The following is a 19,647-nucleotide window of genomic DNA, read 5'->3' as shown; positions in this document are numbered from 1 at the left end:
GAGTCCAAGGCGTAATTTTTAATACCATCTTATAATGAAACACAAATGGATGCCAGCCTACAGCCGAGGATGTATTTTTAACCTAACCAGTTGCCTTTGGCACCAAATACCCCACTTTGCAGCTGTGGCCAGAAACACATGGGCAAGGCCGATTTGGGAAAGAATTTGCCTGTGAAATAAATACATTTTAATGGGAAAAATCCTTACTAGTGCCATAAAACAACAACAACAACAGGGGGTGGGTGGAGTTAGCATTTCTCTCTCTCAAGAACTTTTTATATTGTGATTTGTTTGGAGAGAGATTGATACACTACTATGCCGGGTCTGTTTAGGATATGGTGATAAATAGAGATAACCTGTAAGAGTAATTCACAACGGATGTATCCTGTTCCCACTGACTAATGCCTTTGTAAGTTTAGATACCCACTGAGAGACTATCACTTCTTTCATTCATTCAGTAAATAGTAATTGACCATGAACGATGTGCCAAGTCGTGTTCTGGGTGCTAGGATGCAGCAAGAAATGAAAGAGGTTTCAATAATTCCCTGGTCTCATGGAGTGCATGTTGTAGAGAGGGAAGAAAGTCAACCCACAAAACAGTGAGTGTAAAAGGCAGGGATGATGTAAGATGGTGACATGTAAGCGGATCCTGGAGGTGAGGGTGTGACTGTCCCTAGGGTGGCCAGAGAAGTCCTGTCTGAGAAGAGGAAATTTGAACAAAGACCTGATGGAAGTGGGAAGGTGAGTCTCTTACTGAGACTGTAGGGGAAGAGCTTTCCAAGCAGAAGGAACAGCCAGCATGCCTGGCCAGGGTGGTGAGAACAGAATGTGTAGGCAAAAGGAGAAGGTGAGGCTGGAGGTAAGGTGGGCAGAATCTGGGAGCTGGGAGTGAGGAGTAGGGTAGATAACGTAGGCTCTCAACAGGCCACTGTAAGGACTTGGGCATTTGCTCTGAGTGAGACCAGGTAGCAGAGAAGTGATAACTCCCTAGTTTTGAACAGAAACACTTTGAAGGTTTTGTTGAAAACAGATTGCTAGGGGCAAGAATTAAAGCAGAGAGACCAGTTAAGAGGCTGTTTTTTTTTCCCCCCTTAAAATCAATAATATGATGAGTGTCTTCTACCTGCCAGCTGCTATTTCAGGCAGAAGGGATGCAAAAGGGCACAGTGCCCTTCCCTATGGACAAATAGTCATCCAAGTTGAAGTAAATTAGTAAGTTAGGGACCAGGAGGTCCAACAGAGAAGGCTAGAGCAGGAAGGGAGGTGACATACCGTTTGAGGGATCCAGACACCAACAGGGGGCAGTACCGGTGGTGAGAATTATTTGAAAGGGGGAGCTGATGGGATTTGCTGATGCATTAGATGTGGGTTGAGAAAAGAGAGTGAGAAAACAACAATGACTCCCAGGTTTTTGACCTGGGCAACTGGAAGAATGGAGCTCCCATGAACTGAGATGGGAAGATTCCAGAAAGAGCCATTCTGGGCGAGGGGCAAGGCCCAGAGTTTGGTTTGACCAAATTATGTTTGACATGCCCATTAGGTGTCTTACCAGTGATACTAATTATGACAGCATCCTACCTATGAAAGCTCTTTGCAGCTTGCTGAGTTTTTCCATGTGCATCATGCATTAATTGGGGAGGGACTCCTTTTCAAACATGTAATACACTGAGTGGTTATTCCTTGGTGTCCTAAGAACATCAGCTGAAGAATAGGAGAAATATCTCATTATGTTTGGGCCTATTTGTGGTGTGAGGATTCAAAATGCACTATTCTTTTTCTTAATTGTACTGTAACAGGTTAGTACCAAGATCACACTATAAAAATGGACTTTTCCAGAAAAGAAATTACAGATTGGCATCCTAGCCTAGAATTATAATGGAGAGAAAGAATGCTTTGGGATTATGATGGAAGATAAAACATGTGTATTTTTTTTAATTAATTAAAAACATAAAAACTTAATTTAAGAATGCATAAAAGGCTTATAAACATTTTTCTCCATGCCTTCTTAGCCATGAACTTTTGATTTTTTAAAACTAGAACTGTATTAAAGTAGAAGCATGCAATAACAAATTTCCTATATTATTTATTTTTACATCTCCATGAATCTTACATATATTCATTGTATGAATGAATATGAACCTGTTAACCAAGAAAATAACAATAATCTTTGACTGGGATGGAAATTTTGTAGTATAATAATTAACGTATGTTCAGTGCTTTTCAGTTAGCAAAACTCTTTACATGAATACATTATCTTGCTCTGTCTTCCTAGGAGTCCTGTGTGGTCAGGATTTTATAGACAAGGAAGCTGACATTAGAAATTGCAGATGATTTTCCCAAGATTATACTCCCATAGAAGCCTGGTAGGGACTCAAATGCAGGCCTTCCCATGCTCTTTCTACTACCCCATACCTACCTCATACAAATTATAGAGCAATGGGACATGATTTCTGGTTGCTGTGAAGCCACAACTGTCTGCTTATCTGAAATTAATAACAGCACAACAAAGCACTGAGCTTTTATTTATGTACCCAGGCACTTCAGAAGTATTTTTCTATGTATTATCTTGTTTTAACTTTCCCAGTAATCCTATGAAGTAAGTACCTTTGTCACCCAATTAAGTTAACTTCCAAGGCTTCTCAGCCACATGTAGTGGCACCATGATTCACACCCAGCCACCTTGAACCTGTAGTTCATACACTTGGCCATCGCGTCCTATGGCTAGCTTCGCATTAGCCCAAAGGTTCCGTGTTTTTGCCATGAAAACCCTATGTGAGAAATACAGAACAAGATGTTAGTGGGTCATCTGTACCTTAGTATGAATTGGTTTCTGTTGCTGAGAGTAACTCTGGTTGTCAGGGAAAGGAAGAGAACAGAAGATTTGGAGGGAGATTAAACAAAAACAGCAAAAAAGGCAAAAAATAGGAAATATCGATAAAGGCAGATTTCCTTTATTTGCCAAGACTCCTGAGAACTTGGACTGTTGATGAATGCTTCAAAGAATTATTTTCCGAGTTATCATCCTAATAATGACACCTCTCCCTTTCACCAACACTTTTCCTTAAAATGTGTAACACATTGTTGAAATTGGATTTAGAGCAAGCCAGTGAATGATATGTCACTTTTTCACAATTTTTAGATGACGTAAGGACTATGTTTCCTCTTTCAGAGAAGAAGCAGGGATAACTACAAGAGAGAATGGGAAAAGAAAGAAGTTAGTGGCTTCCTTTCGCAAAACACTTTTTCATTACTGATGTCTGAACTATTGCATTATTCTTTTTCTTTACATTTTTAAAATTACATTACAATTACATTAAAATTACAATAAAATCATTCTTTGCTGTATACTTCTTTGAGTTTTTATAACATCATAGATTTTTAAATTTTTTTAATTTAAATTCAATTTAGTTAGCATATAGTGTAGTATTAGTTTCAAGGGTAGAATTTAGTGATTCATCAGCTGGATATAACACCCAGTGCTCATTCCATCAAGTACCCTCCTTAATGCCCATCAACCTGGTACCCCCCCCCACCTCCCCTCCAGCAACCCTCAGTTTGTCCCCTATAGTTAAGAGTCTTGTATGGTTTGCCTCCCTTGCAACCAATTCCACAGGTAGGATGGAAAACAATTCCAAAGAACTCCCTTCTTGTTCTTTCTCAGTCTTAAGTTAGTGTCTGATGTCACTTAGTGCCTGAGAACTATTTTACGCTGATCTGTTTCCACACTGCTATCATTTTTTGTTGTTCTTGTTTTTGTTTTTCCACATTGGTTTTAATTTCTCTACCACTCTTCTGCTGTCTCCATTATATTTCAATGTTTTATACTCTTCTGAATTAGAAAGAGACCTATATACATGCAATATTTTAATATGTGATAAGAGTGGCATTTCGTATTAGAGGAGGGGAAGGGATTATTCAGTGAAGTCTATTGGAACAACTGAGTAACTGTCCAGAAAAAAAGAAGACTCCTTACACCAAAATAAATTCCAGCTGGAGGGGGGGGGAAACATACAAAGGTGAAGCTTTAAATACCACATAAAAATATAGGGTAACTTTTTAAAATAATATTGGACTGAGGAAGATTTTTCTAAATAACACACACACAAACTCAGAAACCATGAAAGGAAAGACTGACCAGTTCTACTCTAAGATTATCAAAAATTTATGCATGAAAAAAAAAAACATCATAAAGTAAAAAAAAAAAATGAAAGTGGGAAAAATATTTGTCAACACATGTAGCATGGGGTTAAATTATCTAATATATAAAGACCAATAAAAACAGAAAAAGGTCATAAAGAGAAATAGAGAACATTTGAAAGATGTCTCATTTATGTAGCATAAAAACAATATAGATTAAGACTAGAAGGGTATTTTTACATGCCAGATCAGCAAAAATCAGAGAATACTTCGCATACTCTTGGCAAGTGTGTGGAAGACATACTTTTCTGCACTGTTAGAGGACTGTGAATTGGTCCAACCTCTTAGAAGACAGTTTAATTTTTCAAAATATATATGAATATTATATATCTTTATGTATATAAATTTTAGATGTAAGTAATAAATATAGTTGGAAGTGTAAACAGAGATGCTTATCAAGTATTCAATTATAATAAAAGATTAATAATAACCTAAATATGTAACAAGAGTATATACATTAGGTACCCCTTAAAAATAAAGAGACAAGTCTATATGAGTTATGTTAAGTCAGCAAAAAAGAGTCCTAGGAGTGTGTATAGAACACTATCATAGAGGCGCCTGGGTGGCTCAGTGGGGTAAGCCTCTGCATTCAGCTCAGGTCATGATCTCAGGGTCCTGGGATTGAGCTCCGCATGGGGCTCTCTGCTCAGCGGGGAGCCTGCCCCCCCCCCCCCCCGCCTCTCTGCCTACTTGTGATCTCTGTCAAATAAGTAAATAAAATCTTAAAAAAAAAAAAACCACAAACAAAAAAATGGGCGTGGCTCAGTGGGTTAAGCCTCTGCCTTTGGCTCAGGTCATGATCTCAGGGTCCTAGGATTGAGCCCCTCATGGGGCTTTCTGCTTGGCAGGGAGCCTGCTTCCCCCTCTCTCTCTGCCTGCCTCTCTGCCTACTTGTGATCTCTCTCTGTCAAATAAATAAATAAAATCTTTAAAAAAAAAAACCACTACCATAGAGTTGGGGGATGTACATACACATTTGCTTGTGTGTTGAAAGATAGAAACTGGTCTGTCATAGAATCGCCCTTTGGTACCTTATCCACTGATAATGAAAGATACTACAGAGTTTTAAGTCTCCTTTTATAACAAATATAATTATTTTCAAAAATATGTGTCTAGTGATCTAAAAATTCTTCTTTATATAACCTCAATCAGTACAGTGACCAAAATTCATTTGTGGTTGGAGGGGGTCCCCATAAAATTCTTGGCAGTTTTTATGCATCTAGATTTTAGCTATACTAACCCAAATTTTGGATACTATAGCAGAAAATGTGTGATCTTTCTGGTAAGGAGTAATATTTTTTTCCCTCACAGACAGCATGGAGCTTAGTGTAAGGTTAGCATTTTCATTCTCCACAGCCAATATTTGGTCCCAATTTCTGCTTTAGGAACCCACTGAATACATATGTCTTAAATCATAATTTTTCACAAATGCTTTTTGCAGAGTACTACTACTCTGCGTATAATCCAATTTTGTTATGTTTATATTTGCGAGGGAAAAAGAAAAGGGATTATTGAAACTCGGGCACTTTGATAGGTATGTTCATATGCATTACTTTAATTTCATCTGATTATGATTATACATCTACAAAATTAGAATTGTCAGCCCTCTTTTAAAAAATAGAACACTGAAACTGAGTCAGGCTTCAAACTCAGGTCTGTTGGACTCCTGAGCTTTGTACTCTACCAGGACACATCCCGCGTTTAGAGATAGGATTTTGTGCATACACCTATCCTCTGAAAATCCCAAGACACTCCATAAAGAACTTTTACATTATTCCAAGAATAACATATGTTTGCATGCCTTGCATTGGATGAAAAGCAGAGGAACAAGAGCACAGTAAGAGATGGACATTATAAAGGAGGGACAGAAAAGAACAGACAATAGATGATTCCACTCATTTAGGTTTCCTAACCCAGTTGAGTCTTGTTTTTGCCTCCATTTGTTACTTTTCCAAGATGACAGAAATAACCAGTGAGTGTTAAAATTTTCTTCATAAAAGTAATATATGACAGTGTAGGAAACTTGGAAAATATAGAGTATAAAAAATGAAATTATGTGCTCCTATAATCAATTACTATTAACATTTTGGCCTATTTTTCCCTTAGTACATGTTGATATGTATATTCATGTGTATATGTACACAGACACATATAAGATGATTGTGACCATGCTGAATATAATATTTTGCATGCCATTTTCTTAATTAGTATTTTACACCTTTTCCCATTTCATAAAAAATTGGGAAATGTGATTTTAAATAATTTGTACCTTTTCCTCTATTGGATATTAACTTTGCCCCAATCTGTGAAATATACTCCAGCATATTTTTGAAAATATATTTTGTCCCCAGCTTAAATAATTTCATTAGGCTGGATTCCTAGAATCGGAATTACTAGTACCAACCAAAATATTCATTCTGATACACATTACCAAATTGCTTTTCAGAAAGGTTGCACCAATTTACACATTACTTATGAGCCTGATCACAACATTAACGCTGGAGAGGTTTAAGTTTTTATTTTTTGTAAGTGTTGGAAGGCAGATATCTTGGGAGTATAATGCTCTCAATCAGATATTGCAATCAATAGTCCCTGGTTGGATGACTTTGGCATTTTTCTTCAATTGTTTAAATATAACATATAATGGAATTTGGGGGAATTTCCCATCTTGTTGGCTAAGCCTCTCTTAGGGATTACTTTCTGGACTGCTCTGGTAGAGAGTGTAAATCATAGGCATTCACTGAGGGATGAAGCCTTAAAGGGCTATGCATATTCAACTACATAATATTTATTATGGTGGACTCTTTATATATGGAAGCTCAGAGATGTTAGTTGGCTTGCCAAGATCACATTTCAAGTAAGATTACAATCGAATGGATTCAATCCAGGGTTTCCTGGTTCTAAAATTCATTTTCTACTGATTACCTTGCAGTGCTATAAAAACAAAAATATGACTTGGGGGTTTTCAGGTTCTGTTTATGTTTTTTTTAAGATTAAAAATTACTGGAAGTTATTTAAAAATCATTCATAATGTCATTCTTCAGAGGTAATCATTTTATGTGCCTATTTTCCAGTCATTTTCTATGCATATTTTAAACAAAATTGATCATGTATGTGTGCATATGTGTCTATGCATATATATACAGTTTTATAAATTGATTTTATTAATTTTATCTCACACTAGCAGCATGTCCGTGATGTCATTATTATTTGAAAATGTGCCTAAAAAAAAAATGTGCCTAATGACTGCAAAATATTTCAACATACAAATGAAGCATTAGCTTATAAGATGGCTCAGGTTTGTTCCTCTTTATAAGTAATGCTGTAATGAACATCTTGGAGCATAAATCTTTATCTGTACCTTTAAGTATTGGTTAAGGATAAATTCCCAGAAGTAGGTTTCCAGAGTTACACTGCCTTTTGAGAGGCCGCAGAAGCCTTTCAAAAGGGAGCAATCCAATATATTGATCTAAGTTTTTTTAGTAAACCCCAGCTGAATCCATGGGTTTATTCCCTGTGGTTATCAAATATAACTTTCACCTGTGCCTACCCATATACATTGTTGCTTCCGATCAATATATATGTTCTACCAATCATACAACACACAGCGTTTACATAAAAATAAATGACAGTTATAGAATTTGGAATAAATTTAAATGAACTGAAATAAGCCTCTATTCTTATCCTTCACAGCAATGTTATAGTCAGTTTAAATAGCCTGAATATAGGAAACAGTCCAAAGGGCCTGCTTATGGCACAGATCTGGGTAACATAAGGCCAGAGTGTCTCCAGTTTATAAGTTGTTCTGATCCCCTTCTTTCTGTGTGCACCATGAATGGTCTTATACTTTCCTTTCTGTATATTTTACCCCAAATCATGATGTAGCTAGAGCCCCTACCTCCCTGTGAGCATCCTTAATACAAACAGAAATACCAGCAGAGCAAAACCATCTGGCTACATTGCCTCTTCTCAAGATTTTTGTGAACTACTGGCACATTAGCCATGTCATGCAAATTGCTACCATACATGTTAAGTAATGCTAATATATTAAAGTTAGAATTCATTAGCTTTTCAGGAAGAAAGCTTATGGGTATGTTGTTCTGTAATAATTTACTAGCAATAAGTAGGTTTTAATTTCATGCCCTGAGGGCTGTCTTTTTTTGTTGGTAACTTGTTTGTAGAGACAAAAGATTTACAGAGATAACAGAATGAGGTAACTGACTGCACAGATGTGATCAAAATAATGGAAATTCAGTGTGGTTATCTTAAAGATTCCAAACATCTGGAGGACAACGACAATATCCGTTCAGTCACGTGGGAATTTCTAAATCTCTGAATACTGGATCATGCGTAAAGAAAGGCTATCTGTTTCCTTGGCTATATAATGATATTAATAACACTAACCCAGGCCCCATAACTTGTCGATACTGATAAATTTCACTGAAGGAAAAACACTCCACAATATTCTCCAGCATTTTCTTTGTGACCTTGCAAGAAAATAATGCTGTTCAAGTTCCTAAATGAGTTCAACAACTATAATGGGTTTCCTTTAGAAATTAGCCAATCTATTTCCTGAAAGTTTCTGCCTTTTTTTTTTTTTTTTTTTTTTTTTTTGGAAATGAAAGTTTTCTCGGGGCTTTTTGGTTTGGTTTTTTTTTTTTAATAACGTGATAGTGCAGTTAAGAAAAGATTCTAGAAACTATTTCAGTTAGGTATTTAATCATCTCACTATTCCAAGTTTGCAACTGAATGCTTTTTTATGCACTTTTCCTTCACTGTCAGGTGTCACTGATAAACATTTAATAAAGTTGCAACTTGAACACACAGAGATCTGTTCAAGTCTGCATTCCTGAACTTGCTTGGATTACCCCTGTCCAATAACTAGCACATTCCTGGGCAGGTGGTAGAATCACAGTAAGTCTATTTGGAATGAAACTGAATTTTCGACTAGGTATTTTTTAGAAGGGAAATCCCCACATGTGAGTACGCCTGAGTTTCTGAAAACGAGGGGGGAAACTATAGTGTTCATGTTGATATTTAAGATATGAAGGGAGTGGTTTAGAACGTGAGTTGTCTTAGTTGTCTTAGAGGTGTTTGTAATGGAAATTCGATATTTTTTTTATAAATTCTTTTTCTTAAAAGAAAAATAATTTCAATAGACTTTTTCCCCTTCGTTTTCAAACATATAGGTCTCTGACTCAACATTTTGCCTTCCCGTGTTGTATGACAAAACAAATTAGCGGTGTTCTGTCTTTTCTCCCTGCGCTCTGTGATTGATGCCTCCGCTTCCGGCCTCCGCGCCTTTGCTCCTGCTGCTTCCTTTGTGACCCCGGTTCCCTCCGAACCTGCCGGCCCGCGCATCTTTTACAGCACTGTCGCAAAAGCCACCCTGTTCTCATTTCCTCTGTGCAGCTTTTCCTGCTCTCCTGCCAGATGTCCCTTTTCTGTCCGTTAACAGCTCATGGATTCTTATTTATGTCACCTTTAAGCACCCATATTTTCATTTTTCTACACCCATCTCCCATCATTAGATGCTAGCATTTCTAGGATGGCAATGTGTTTTGCCTCACCTTTGAATCTCTCGTCGTGCTCAACCCAGAGCCTGGCACGGAGCAAGCGTTCCTGAGAGACAGAGACAGAAGGAGTGAGAGAATGAATATGAATCTATTAAATACATGGAAATACCTCTCTTTGATGCACTCTAGAGTCGATAGAGTTCAAGGGAATGAAGAAAGGGGTGTTCACTCTTCATGCATCTGGAGTCTGAGGAAACAGAGCACAGATCTCCCTTCAAACTTCCTGTCAGCGTGTAGGTCAGGCTGCCCGGGTTCAGGGGACTTCATGGTTTCCTGTGTGTGGAAGTAAATGCAGAACCTCAAAGGTCATCAGGTCTCTCACATTTTCTTTTCTGCCAAGGTGCCTCACTGCCACTGACCCCTAGCCAGGGTAGAGGGTGGTCATCGCTCTCCTCAGGCAGTTGAGCTGCACTTGGGAACCAGCCCCTCAGCCTCCCTGAGGGCACTGCGAGTCCCAGAGGAGCGTCATCCAAAAGGCAGCTCTCCCTTCATACTCACTCCCCACAAAAACATCTGTCTGAATGTTCTCCCTTTCTTCCCCTTTGGTGATTACATATATTTTAGTGGTTACTACACTTGAACTAGATCTTGAATCTGCCTACTTTTAATTTTCTAGTTAGTCAGATGTGGGTGATTTTAATGACACGGTTTTCAGCTTAAAGAAACATCACCTGACAATGGTACACGTATTTTAATATCTTAATATCTTTTTTTTCCAGTTACATCTTTTTCCTAAAACAAGGAACGCTCCAAGCATTCTGCTCAAAACAGTGTGACCACCTTGTTAATACCATGGTCAGATTTGATTTTATAGGTGAGGGCTATTACAGACTCAAAATGGATTTATAGGAAAATATCATGATTCCTTTATCCAGATACATCCCTTATTCCTTCCTTTCAAGAAAAAGAAACAAAACAAAACGTGACACCTTGGGGACAACAAAAGTGGAAATTCTGTTTGGCTTGTAGGAGGTTAGTTACATGTATTTCTGGAAACAACAACAACAACAACAAAAATCTAGGTTCTCCCAGGGGACACCTACCTGCATAGTGGTAAAGAGCAGACTTAATGGGTGATCTCTGCCACTGTCCCTGACGACTCCCTCATGCTCCTCCGAGAGTCCCTGCTAGGGATAGATTCTAGCATCGTCAGAGTCCCTTTAAAAGTCTTGCTTATAAAGCAAGAACTGTTCTTGAGCCATCTCCCAACTGACCATACTGGGGCAGGACTTACATAGTCTAAGTAAAGGATTTTATGATTAGCCATGCATATGGTAAGTGGGTAACACAGAAGAATGGGATTTTCTGGATATGGGATCAAATTCTGATCTGGGATTTTCATAGTTATCACTGTAGCTAAGGCCAAACTAAGACCATGGGATAATGGAAAGACATACAAGTAGAAAGAGGAAAAAATATCAGATTAGTACAAATAAAATGGTGGAAGCTTCTAATAGTTCTAATAGTTCATCCATAACATTAGGAAAATAGTCAAGAGTGGTATTGCTCATGTAGGTAAGATGCCTGGTAAAAAAAAGAAAAGAAAAGAAAGAAAAAGTTTCCGCTTCAGAGGCAGTCAAATAATCAATAATTTGATTTCTAATAGTCGTGTTTGCCATGAGGACTTTTACAGTGAGATTATATAAGCAAAATGATTTCCTTGTTGCCTTTATCAGAAAAATCATCATATGCCCCTGAATCTCCCCCTCCAGAATCCTCAAAAAAATGCCTATAATAATCTTCCCAGAGAATTATTTTCTGGATTTCATGATTTCCTGAAGCTTTTCCTGTGGCATTTCATTATTGCTGCTGTAAAAAACACCAAAATTATAATTAAGAAAGATATGAATGTGATATAATAGCATAGTAAATACAGTTGTATATAATTAATTACCACATTGTCCCCTTTACTTGATTTTATATTCATGTTGAAAGCTCTTAACTGTGCATGTATAATTGATTCGCTATGGTATATGTGGTTGTTTTAATAAAAAGTTGCAGTTGAGGTTTTTGTTCAACAATATAACTCCCTTATTCCACTTTTTCTTTGGGAAATTCAAATTTAACTAATATCACATCATTTCTGGAACTACATCCTGTTATACGTGAACACTGTGCCTATTGTAACTACCATAATGGAAGATGAGTCATACTTTCTTTCTTCCTTCCCTTGTTTTCCCTGTGTCCTTGAATTTTCCCAGAAGCTACATTTCTATCGAATAAATTTCCCCAGGTACCATTTCTTCCATTTGATGACTTGGGTATTCAAGAGACTCCCAGGTTTTTATAGTTTTAATATCCTTTTTTCTTTTATCTTTCTCTTGCTCTCTTTTTTAAATGCTAACATACTGTTTCCCTTGTTTTAAAAACCAGACTAAACTTTGAAGCAGTTTCAGGAGCCTATGAAAGCATGAAAGGCCTCCTGGGACATTTTGAAATCAAGAAGGCAAAGTTTGTCTCATGCCCAAGAAAGGCAAAATATCCAGATGTTAGCCTCATAGCAGTTTTGGGTGACTACATGATTTGTACGCTACACCTTTCAAATGGCAAAATTTCAGTCTGCTAAACAATAGAGAACAGAACATATTACAGATCTTCTCAGGCTTAGTAAACTTGCTATGGTCGATGGAGAACTGTCTTCACACAGAAGGAAAACAAACAAACAAAAAATGCCATGATCCCTAGGCTCACTCAGCATGCATGTTTCTGATATCCCCAGTATGGTAAAAACATCATAGGAAATCCTGCTATGTGTCTGTGATGACTAGTGTAGCCTGAAGCGCACAGTTCCACCAGGACCCACATTTCAGCATCTGTCATTCGTCACTTAGTACCTTAGCATACTCTTCATGCCTTTTTCTGTTCCTTCCGACATACCTACCTATTCCCATGTGAAAGAACACTCTTCCCACCTAACCACTGAGAGGTTTCATCTACTAGCTTCCTCCTTATCTCTCCCACATCCTCCTTGTGCCCTGGGAGCGGGTAAATTCACTACCGGGTAATTATAGTCCATCATTTTCAATACCTAACTTTCTATGGAGACTTCTTAAACCATATTAAACTAAAGCAATAGGCTGACTAGAGCAATTAACAAAGAGTATTTTACTGAATTTTTAAAAATTTATGTTTCTCCCATACCAGTGAGTAAGAGGCACGTACAGAATGTGTTTGTGCAGAGGTATTTCTCAAATCTGTTCAACTTAGTCTAACATAGAATGGGATGGGGAGGAAATCAGTAGATTCACGTAGCTAGACCATACCTTACATCATGCATTTTTATATAGACATTTATATATACATTGTTTTATATAAAACTATTCCCAGACAGATCCTTCTAAAACAAACACTACGACAAAACTTTCTTATTAATAGATGTCAGAGGATCCTCATGTTCATCCTCTGTTTCATGCTGGTTTAACACAGCCACACCACATGACCATCACAGATCTGTGTGGATGACTTAGCTCTTACCAAAGTTGACCAACAGGACTTGGCCTAGATTGGTAGACATTTTATCTCTAGATGTGCTCAACAAGGGAAACAAGAAGTCTGAGCAGTTTTCTGTAAGACAGAAAATCGAAGACAAGCAGATGATGCCAAAAAGGAAAACAAAGAAATCTGGCAAAGGAATTTGGTATTATTCCCTTAGTTATCTGTGTTTTTAAAAACTGCAAACCCTTTTCATCTTTTAGATGGCTTGTGTCTAAGGTTAATCCAAAAAAAATGGGCCTTTTGCAAGTGTTGTTTAATTTGAAATTAAGCAAGAGTCTATCTGAAAGTTCTGGTACAAAGAAGGAATATGAATAAATATTGGGAATTTGTGGTAAAGAGGTGAATTGCAGGTCACTAAAAGACCAAATACACATTTGGATGTATAAGCCGATGAAACAGCAAAGCCACCGAGGTTTTTTCTCACTGGAGTGAAACTCTCAAATTTAAATATAAAAACTGAAACTATAAAAACCAACGACCAAACTTTCATGAACTGTGAAAGGCTGGTAAACTGAACTGTGATTTTAGTGTGGTATCTTGGTTTTCATGGGTTCTTGATAGTTTGTGCCTTAACAGGAATGTTCTAGGATGGAAAGACTACAGGTGTTAATATTTTAAGCACATCTGGTGCTTCATAGAGATTCTAGATACTTTCCCGAAGCCTATAAAGACAGCTGGTTCTCAATGGTTTTCCACCTCCTTTCTGGAGAAGCCATTAATTCCTTCTCTAAAGACTCCTCTTTGATATTTAGCTATAGAGGTGCAGGAATATCTCAGGATTTTTGGAAGTGCCATAGTGTGAAAAGCAAGGTTATAAAATGAACTGCTCTTCTCCCCTTCCTACCTCATTTCTTTCTCCCTTGTGCTCTAAGGACTAGGATATCTCTTTCTGGCCCCAGAGCTCATGTTTTACTCCAAAAGTATACTTTGCAAATGTCCTGCATGTTCTGATTTGTATGCTGGAAGGAGAAAAGAACTCATCTGAGACCCAATTTGACATCGTTTTATTCCAACAGTCTTTAGAACCCAACACCCCTTCCCTTTTTTGACTGTCTAAAATGCCCTCGCTAGCCGGATCCCTTTGCTAGCTCCAGTGTTTGCACATTTCCTTGTTAATCAGCTGCGTAGGCTCGGAGACTGTGTGTTTTGGTGTTGTTTGTGTGTGCAATCTCGTGCTGCTTCCTGAACGCATGTGTCCCTTCCCTTCACAGCCTACTCGACACCCAGCACCTCCCCCGCAAACCGATTCGTCAGTGTTGGACCACGGGATCCAAGCTTTGTAAATATCCCTCAACAGACACAGGTGGGCCGCTCTCATCTTTTCTGTATGTGGTGCAGCTTGTTTTATTCGCCAGGTGCATTGTAACTTGTCTTTCGGCACAACAGGCTGCATTTCCCAGCCCCTGTTCGGTCCCTTTTCCTCCCAACCCCAACCTTCCCGGCCCTTCAGCCACATTTCCCTGTGTCCTCAGAAATCGTGGAAAAACGCTGTCTGCGATTTTTGTGTCTCCTATTGAGGGGGTAGAGGAGGAAGGCTTCTGTGCCAGAACTGCTTTTGCTATGGCAAGAAAGGTTTCCCAGGGCTAGATAGTGTGTTTCCTCATCTGGGAATTCATGTCTCTCCACTTGCAACCAGACAGAAGTCCACCCCTGCCTGGAAAAGTCAGCTCGGGCTGCCCATGAAATCAGAGTGTATCCTGGGAATGAGGAACCAGCCCCTCTTCTGTCTTTGTTATTGGGTCCCCAGGAACCTGAAAGAAAGGGAAAGAAAGGGTTCGTGAGTCCTATTAAGTTGCTGGTGTTGGCACAGAAGTAGGTGGTATTTGTCACTTTGTACGCTGGCCACGAGGGAGCAAGGTGCAGTGGGCGGGAGGGGATGTATATGAATATAATGTCATACGTTGAGGTAGACGATTGAGAAAAGGTGATTCTCCTGCTCCTCTAGAGCTTGTTTCTTGGTAGACAGTTGTGTTTTGTGCTAGTATCGGTCAAAGAGAAGAAATCTCTTTTCAAGGTTTTGAAATGGCTCCTGTTAGACACAGTGAGAGACTTTTGGAGTTCAAAGGTACTGGGTGTGGTGATGTTTAGAAGTTTGCAAAATGGAATTAGATTCAAGTTTTGAGAGGAACGACTCACTGATTTCCTAATTAGACAGTAACCATATACCATCATAATCAACATAAAGAGAGTATTTTCTTTGTGAGGTTCTTAGCATGTGGTTTGAAAATAAATTCTCTGAGATATTTTGTGCATGTGCCTGGGTGTGTATTCTCCAGATGCCGAATTGGTAACTACTTGTCTTTGTTTATAAGAGTAGGACCAGATGCTTATCAACGGGATAGATTTGCCTTCCTGGGTCCATTGGCTCTCTCTCAGTAAAGGATTTTAGTTTATTGCTGTGTCGACAGCGCAGGTGAAACTGCGCTGCTTCTGAAACCTTCCTTACGGGGAAGCAGGGTCACGGAAAGTACAGCCTGGGAGGAGGCAGCTGGGAGGAGAAGGGGATAAAGAAGGGAGGGCAGAAGGTTAACTCTTGAGTTTCCCACTTCTGCTGTTTCTCCTGAAACTGGCGTGTCCGTGGCTTCTGGGATGAACATCTATTCAGGACCTCCTGTAAAATTGTTCCAGCGTATCCCTTATGTTCCCATACCTCCAAATGCTTAACTGGTGAGTTTGAAGTTGAATAATTACCTCAAAGGCACGGTCATTTCATTTTGTACTTTCGGCTCATGTGTTCAAGTTCAGTGGGAAGGGAGAACTGGGGACAGTGTCTCTATGTTGAATGATTGCTTTTCTCAAAGCCCCAGTGTGGTCGGGTTACTTCGTGAAGAACCTCAAAAATGCAGCTTGGAAATGTCCTGTTTGTCTTTTACATCGTATTTTTTTTATGTAATCTGTGATTCACAACACTGAAATGGTACCGCATGTTCCTTTCAATTTGTTTCTCTATAATGAAAATGTGTTCTATTCCAAAATGGCTTTGTTTCACAAATGCCTTATTTAACCCAGAAACTGAGTCTTCATGATGTTGACCACAAAAATTCAATTCTTGAAAATCCAGATTTTCCACGCATCTGGATGAATGATGTCATTCAGACCCAATTTTGTCATCTGGAACTGAATTTTTTTGGTTTCTGTTAAATATTTGGCATCATAGGGACAACAGCTTAAATGTTTCTTATCACAGTGACACCTGCCACGTTTGTCTTGAACAAAGCCATCCACAATTGTCTTGGGAGAAACTGTGCTAATGGAATTGTCATTTAAAAAAAAAAAACACCATATATATCCTGAGATAAAAATTATGTGCTCAAAATATCTTAGTTTTAAGGTGTATATATTAACTCTTTTTTTTTTAAAGATTTTTATTTATTTGACAGACAGATCACAAGCAGGCAGAGAGGCAGGTAGAGAGAGAGAGAGGAGGAGGCAGGCTCCCTGCTGAGCAGAGAGCCCGACGTGAGGCTCGATCCCAGGACCCCGGGACCATGACCTGAGCCGAAGGCAGAGGCTTTAACCACTGAGCCACCCAGGCACCCTTAACTCTTTTTTTTTTTTAACAAAAAAAAAAAAAAAAAAAAAAGAAACTACTTTCTGGAACCATTTAGAGTGTTAGACATATATAGTTATAGATAAAAATGGTCATATACTTAAAAAATAATCTCCTTTTTGAGAAGACCTTAGTTCAGAAGAGGTTTTTCTCCCCCACAGGAATTGTCTAAGACTTAATTTAAGCATGGCCTGCAGATTAGTAATTTTCTAAGCAAGCTTGCATTTATTCTATATTGATACTTTTGTTACTAAAGCATGAAATTTGTATTAATTGGGAGGACAACATTTGCTTTCTACCTTTAGAGAAATAAAAATTGAAGAGTCACCCAAGCAGATACTTGAGCTTTACAAATGCAGAAGAAGTAACCTGCACATAAATCCATAAACAAATGCAAAGTAAAATGGTGTCCCTTTCTCCAAAAGGCCAGTTCCCAGTGGAAATCTGTTCAAATGCCTAAATATCAACCTCTGGGAGACAGATCAGACATGGTCTCTATTTTTTCTAGCAGATAGAATTTGAACCACTGCATAGACTTTTTAATATCACAAGACAAGACCTTACTTTCTACGAAGTATTCTTTAATGATATATAGCTTCTATTCATTGAGCACAATTCTGTGTACCGAATACCTAAAGTGCATTACCCAACTAATCTTTTCAGATACCCAATAGGGTAGATCTAATTATCTCCACTTTGTAGATGTAGAAACTGAGACCTAAAGAGATTGTTCATTTTCCCATGACCATAAGCAGTGAGACGTGGAGCAAGAATTTGTACCCAGTTCGCCTGACTCCGAGGCGTGCGTTCTCTAACCACTGTGCTGCACAGCCCCATGAGCTGGTGAACACCTTTCCCTGCAGGTATTCAAACCCTGACTGATGATGCTCAGCTGTCAGCAGTACTACTGGGCTACTCCCTGCTTTTAAATAGGAGAATGCAGGGGCGCCTGGGTGGCTCAGTGGATTAAAGCCTCTGCCTTTGGCTCTGGTCATGATCCCAGAGTCCTGGGATCGAGCCCCGCATCAAACTCTCTGCTCGGCAGGGAGCCTGCTTCCTCCTCTGTCTCTCTCTGCCTGCCTCTCTGCCTGCTTGTGATCTCTATCTGTCAAATAAATAAATAAATAATCTTAAGAAGAAAAAAAAAGTCGGAGACTGCATTAAAATCTAATCCTTGGTTACACCCGGGAGAATTGAAAGCAAGGTCTTGAAGAGGTATTGGTACATCCGTATTCTTAGCAGCACTATTCACAACAACCAGAAGGTGGAAGCAGCCCAGGTCTCCATTAACAGGCAAATGGCATAAACCAAATGTGGCCTACACATGTTACTGCAATATATAGTACATATTATTTGGCCTTAAAAATGAGGGATATTCCGCAGTATGCTATGTGGGTGAACCTTGAAGATCTGATACTAAGTCAAACAGGCCAGTCACAAAAGGACACCTCCTGTATGAGTCCACTCCATGAGGTCCCTGGAGATTCATAGAGAGGAAAAGGAAAATAGTGGTTGCCTGGCGGTAGGGAGGGGGCAGAAGGTGAGGGGTATGGAGGGTGGGGATGGCAGAATGGAGACTCATTGTTTCATGGGTATGGAGTTTCAGTTTTGCAAGATGGAAAGAGTTCTGGAGATGCTTGGTGTAGTGGTAGTTGCAAAATAGTGTGGCTGTTCCAAAGTCACTTAAAAATGGTTAAGATGGTACATTTTATGCTATGTGAATTTCACCACAACTTTTAAAATGTAATCATTAGATAAACTCTAATGGCCCTTTCCCCTCTTAAGAGCATAAAATTCTGTAAAACAGACAGGACAAGTAGACAGTTTATCAACAAAATCCACTGTGAGTGTGTGCTGACTTCTCCGAAAATACTGTTTCTCATGCCCTCCCCATAGAAGGTAGTCAGACTATATTGCTTGAAGCTAAATGATTCATAAGGAAGTTTAAAAATAATGACTTTTTCTTATTATAGTCATGATACATGTTAATTGGGAAAAATACAGATGGGAGAAATAATAAAAATCACTTGTAGTCCTACTGTTAACATTTCCATATAAATCCATCCAGACTGTTGCTACACATACAAGTGTACTGCAAAAATGAGATCATATTATATACACTGTTGGATAACCTGCTGTTCCTTCCCTTTAACAATATATTACGGACTTCTTTCCATGTAAATTGGAAAAATTGAATATTGGCTTTTATTGCACCAATTCATCATCGGTAATGATTGGTAGGGAAAGATAACGTGGATAATTGAAAGCCATTTTTTTTTCTCCTCCTTCCCTTCCAGTCTGGTTTTTTTCTCCAGAGAGTTCCTCCCTTCACTGAGACAGAATTGCCTTCTTTTTAGCCTTGCCCTGAGCTAGCTTTCTTTCCAAGCTAGCCTTGTGATTGCATTGTATATTTCACCCCAGCTTTGACTGTGCTTGAACATTCCTGCCCAATTATTTTTCCTGTTTTTCTGCTCTCTTTGCTACTCTCATCATTTGCCTCCTAGCTCTCTGCATCCTCCACTTGGTAACTCACCATTGAAATGGAGGGGTGACCACCTCCCTGTAGCTTGCAGAACACCTGTGTGTTTTGAGAAAACATGATCCCCTGGCCCCACCCCGAATCTCTTCTTTTTCAAATTTGTCCCAGGATGGTTGATATTAACATATAGAGAAGTCTCTGGAGCATAGAGCGTGTACTTCACTTTGGACACTATTAATGTCCCCTGCACACCCACTGAATGATATAATATAATAGAGGACATGCTATCATCTCAAACAGCAGAAAGCCAATGACCATTTCAATTGCATCCCATAATTTAATCTGATCCC

The 19,647-nt window shown here is 38.8% G+C and overlaps 1 protein-coding gene across 6 annotated transcripts in view; it reads left to right on the top strand.

The window, feature by feature from the left end:
* NFIA (nuclear factor I A) overlaps positions 1-19,647 on the top strand; it is a 371,542-nt gene that overhangs the window by 319,447 nt on the left and 32,448 nt on the right. For 3 of the 6 annotated variants that reach the window (XM_047728046.1, XM_047728045.1, XM_047728049.1), the window contains one exon: positions 14,480-14,571. The exons of 2 other annotated variants lie outside the window; for them this stretch is intronic. In XM_047728046.1, coding sequence (XP_047584002.1) covers positions 14,480-14,571 — 92 coding nt within the window. Of the gene's footprint in view, positions 1-3,169; positions 3,307-14,479; positions 14,572-19,647 lie in introns of those variants that run through there. One more of the 6 variants, XM_047728051.1, reaches the window with a different exon arrangement.

The sequence above is a fragment of the Lutra lutra genome, chromosome 4 (genome assembly GCF_902655055.1).
Source record: "Lutra lutra chromosome 4, mLutLut1.2, whole genome shotgun sequence".
Classification (NCBI taxonomy): Eukaryota; Metazoa; Chordata; class Mammalia; order Carnivora; family Mustelidae; genus Lutra; species Lutra lutra.
The sequence above is the reverse complement of the archived record's forward strand: the minus strand, read 5'-3'. Positions and strand labels throughout refer to the sequence as shown.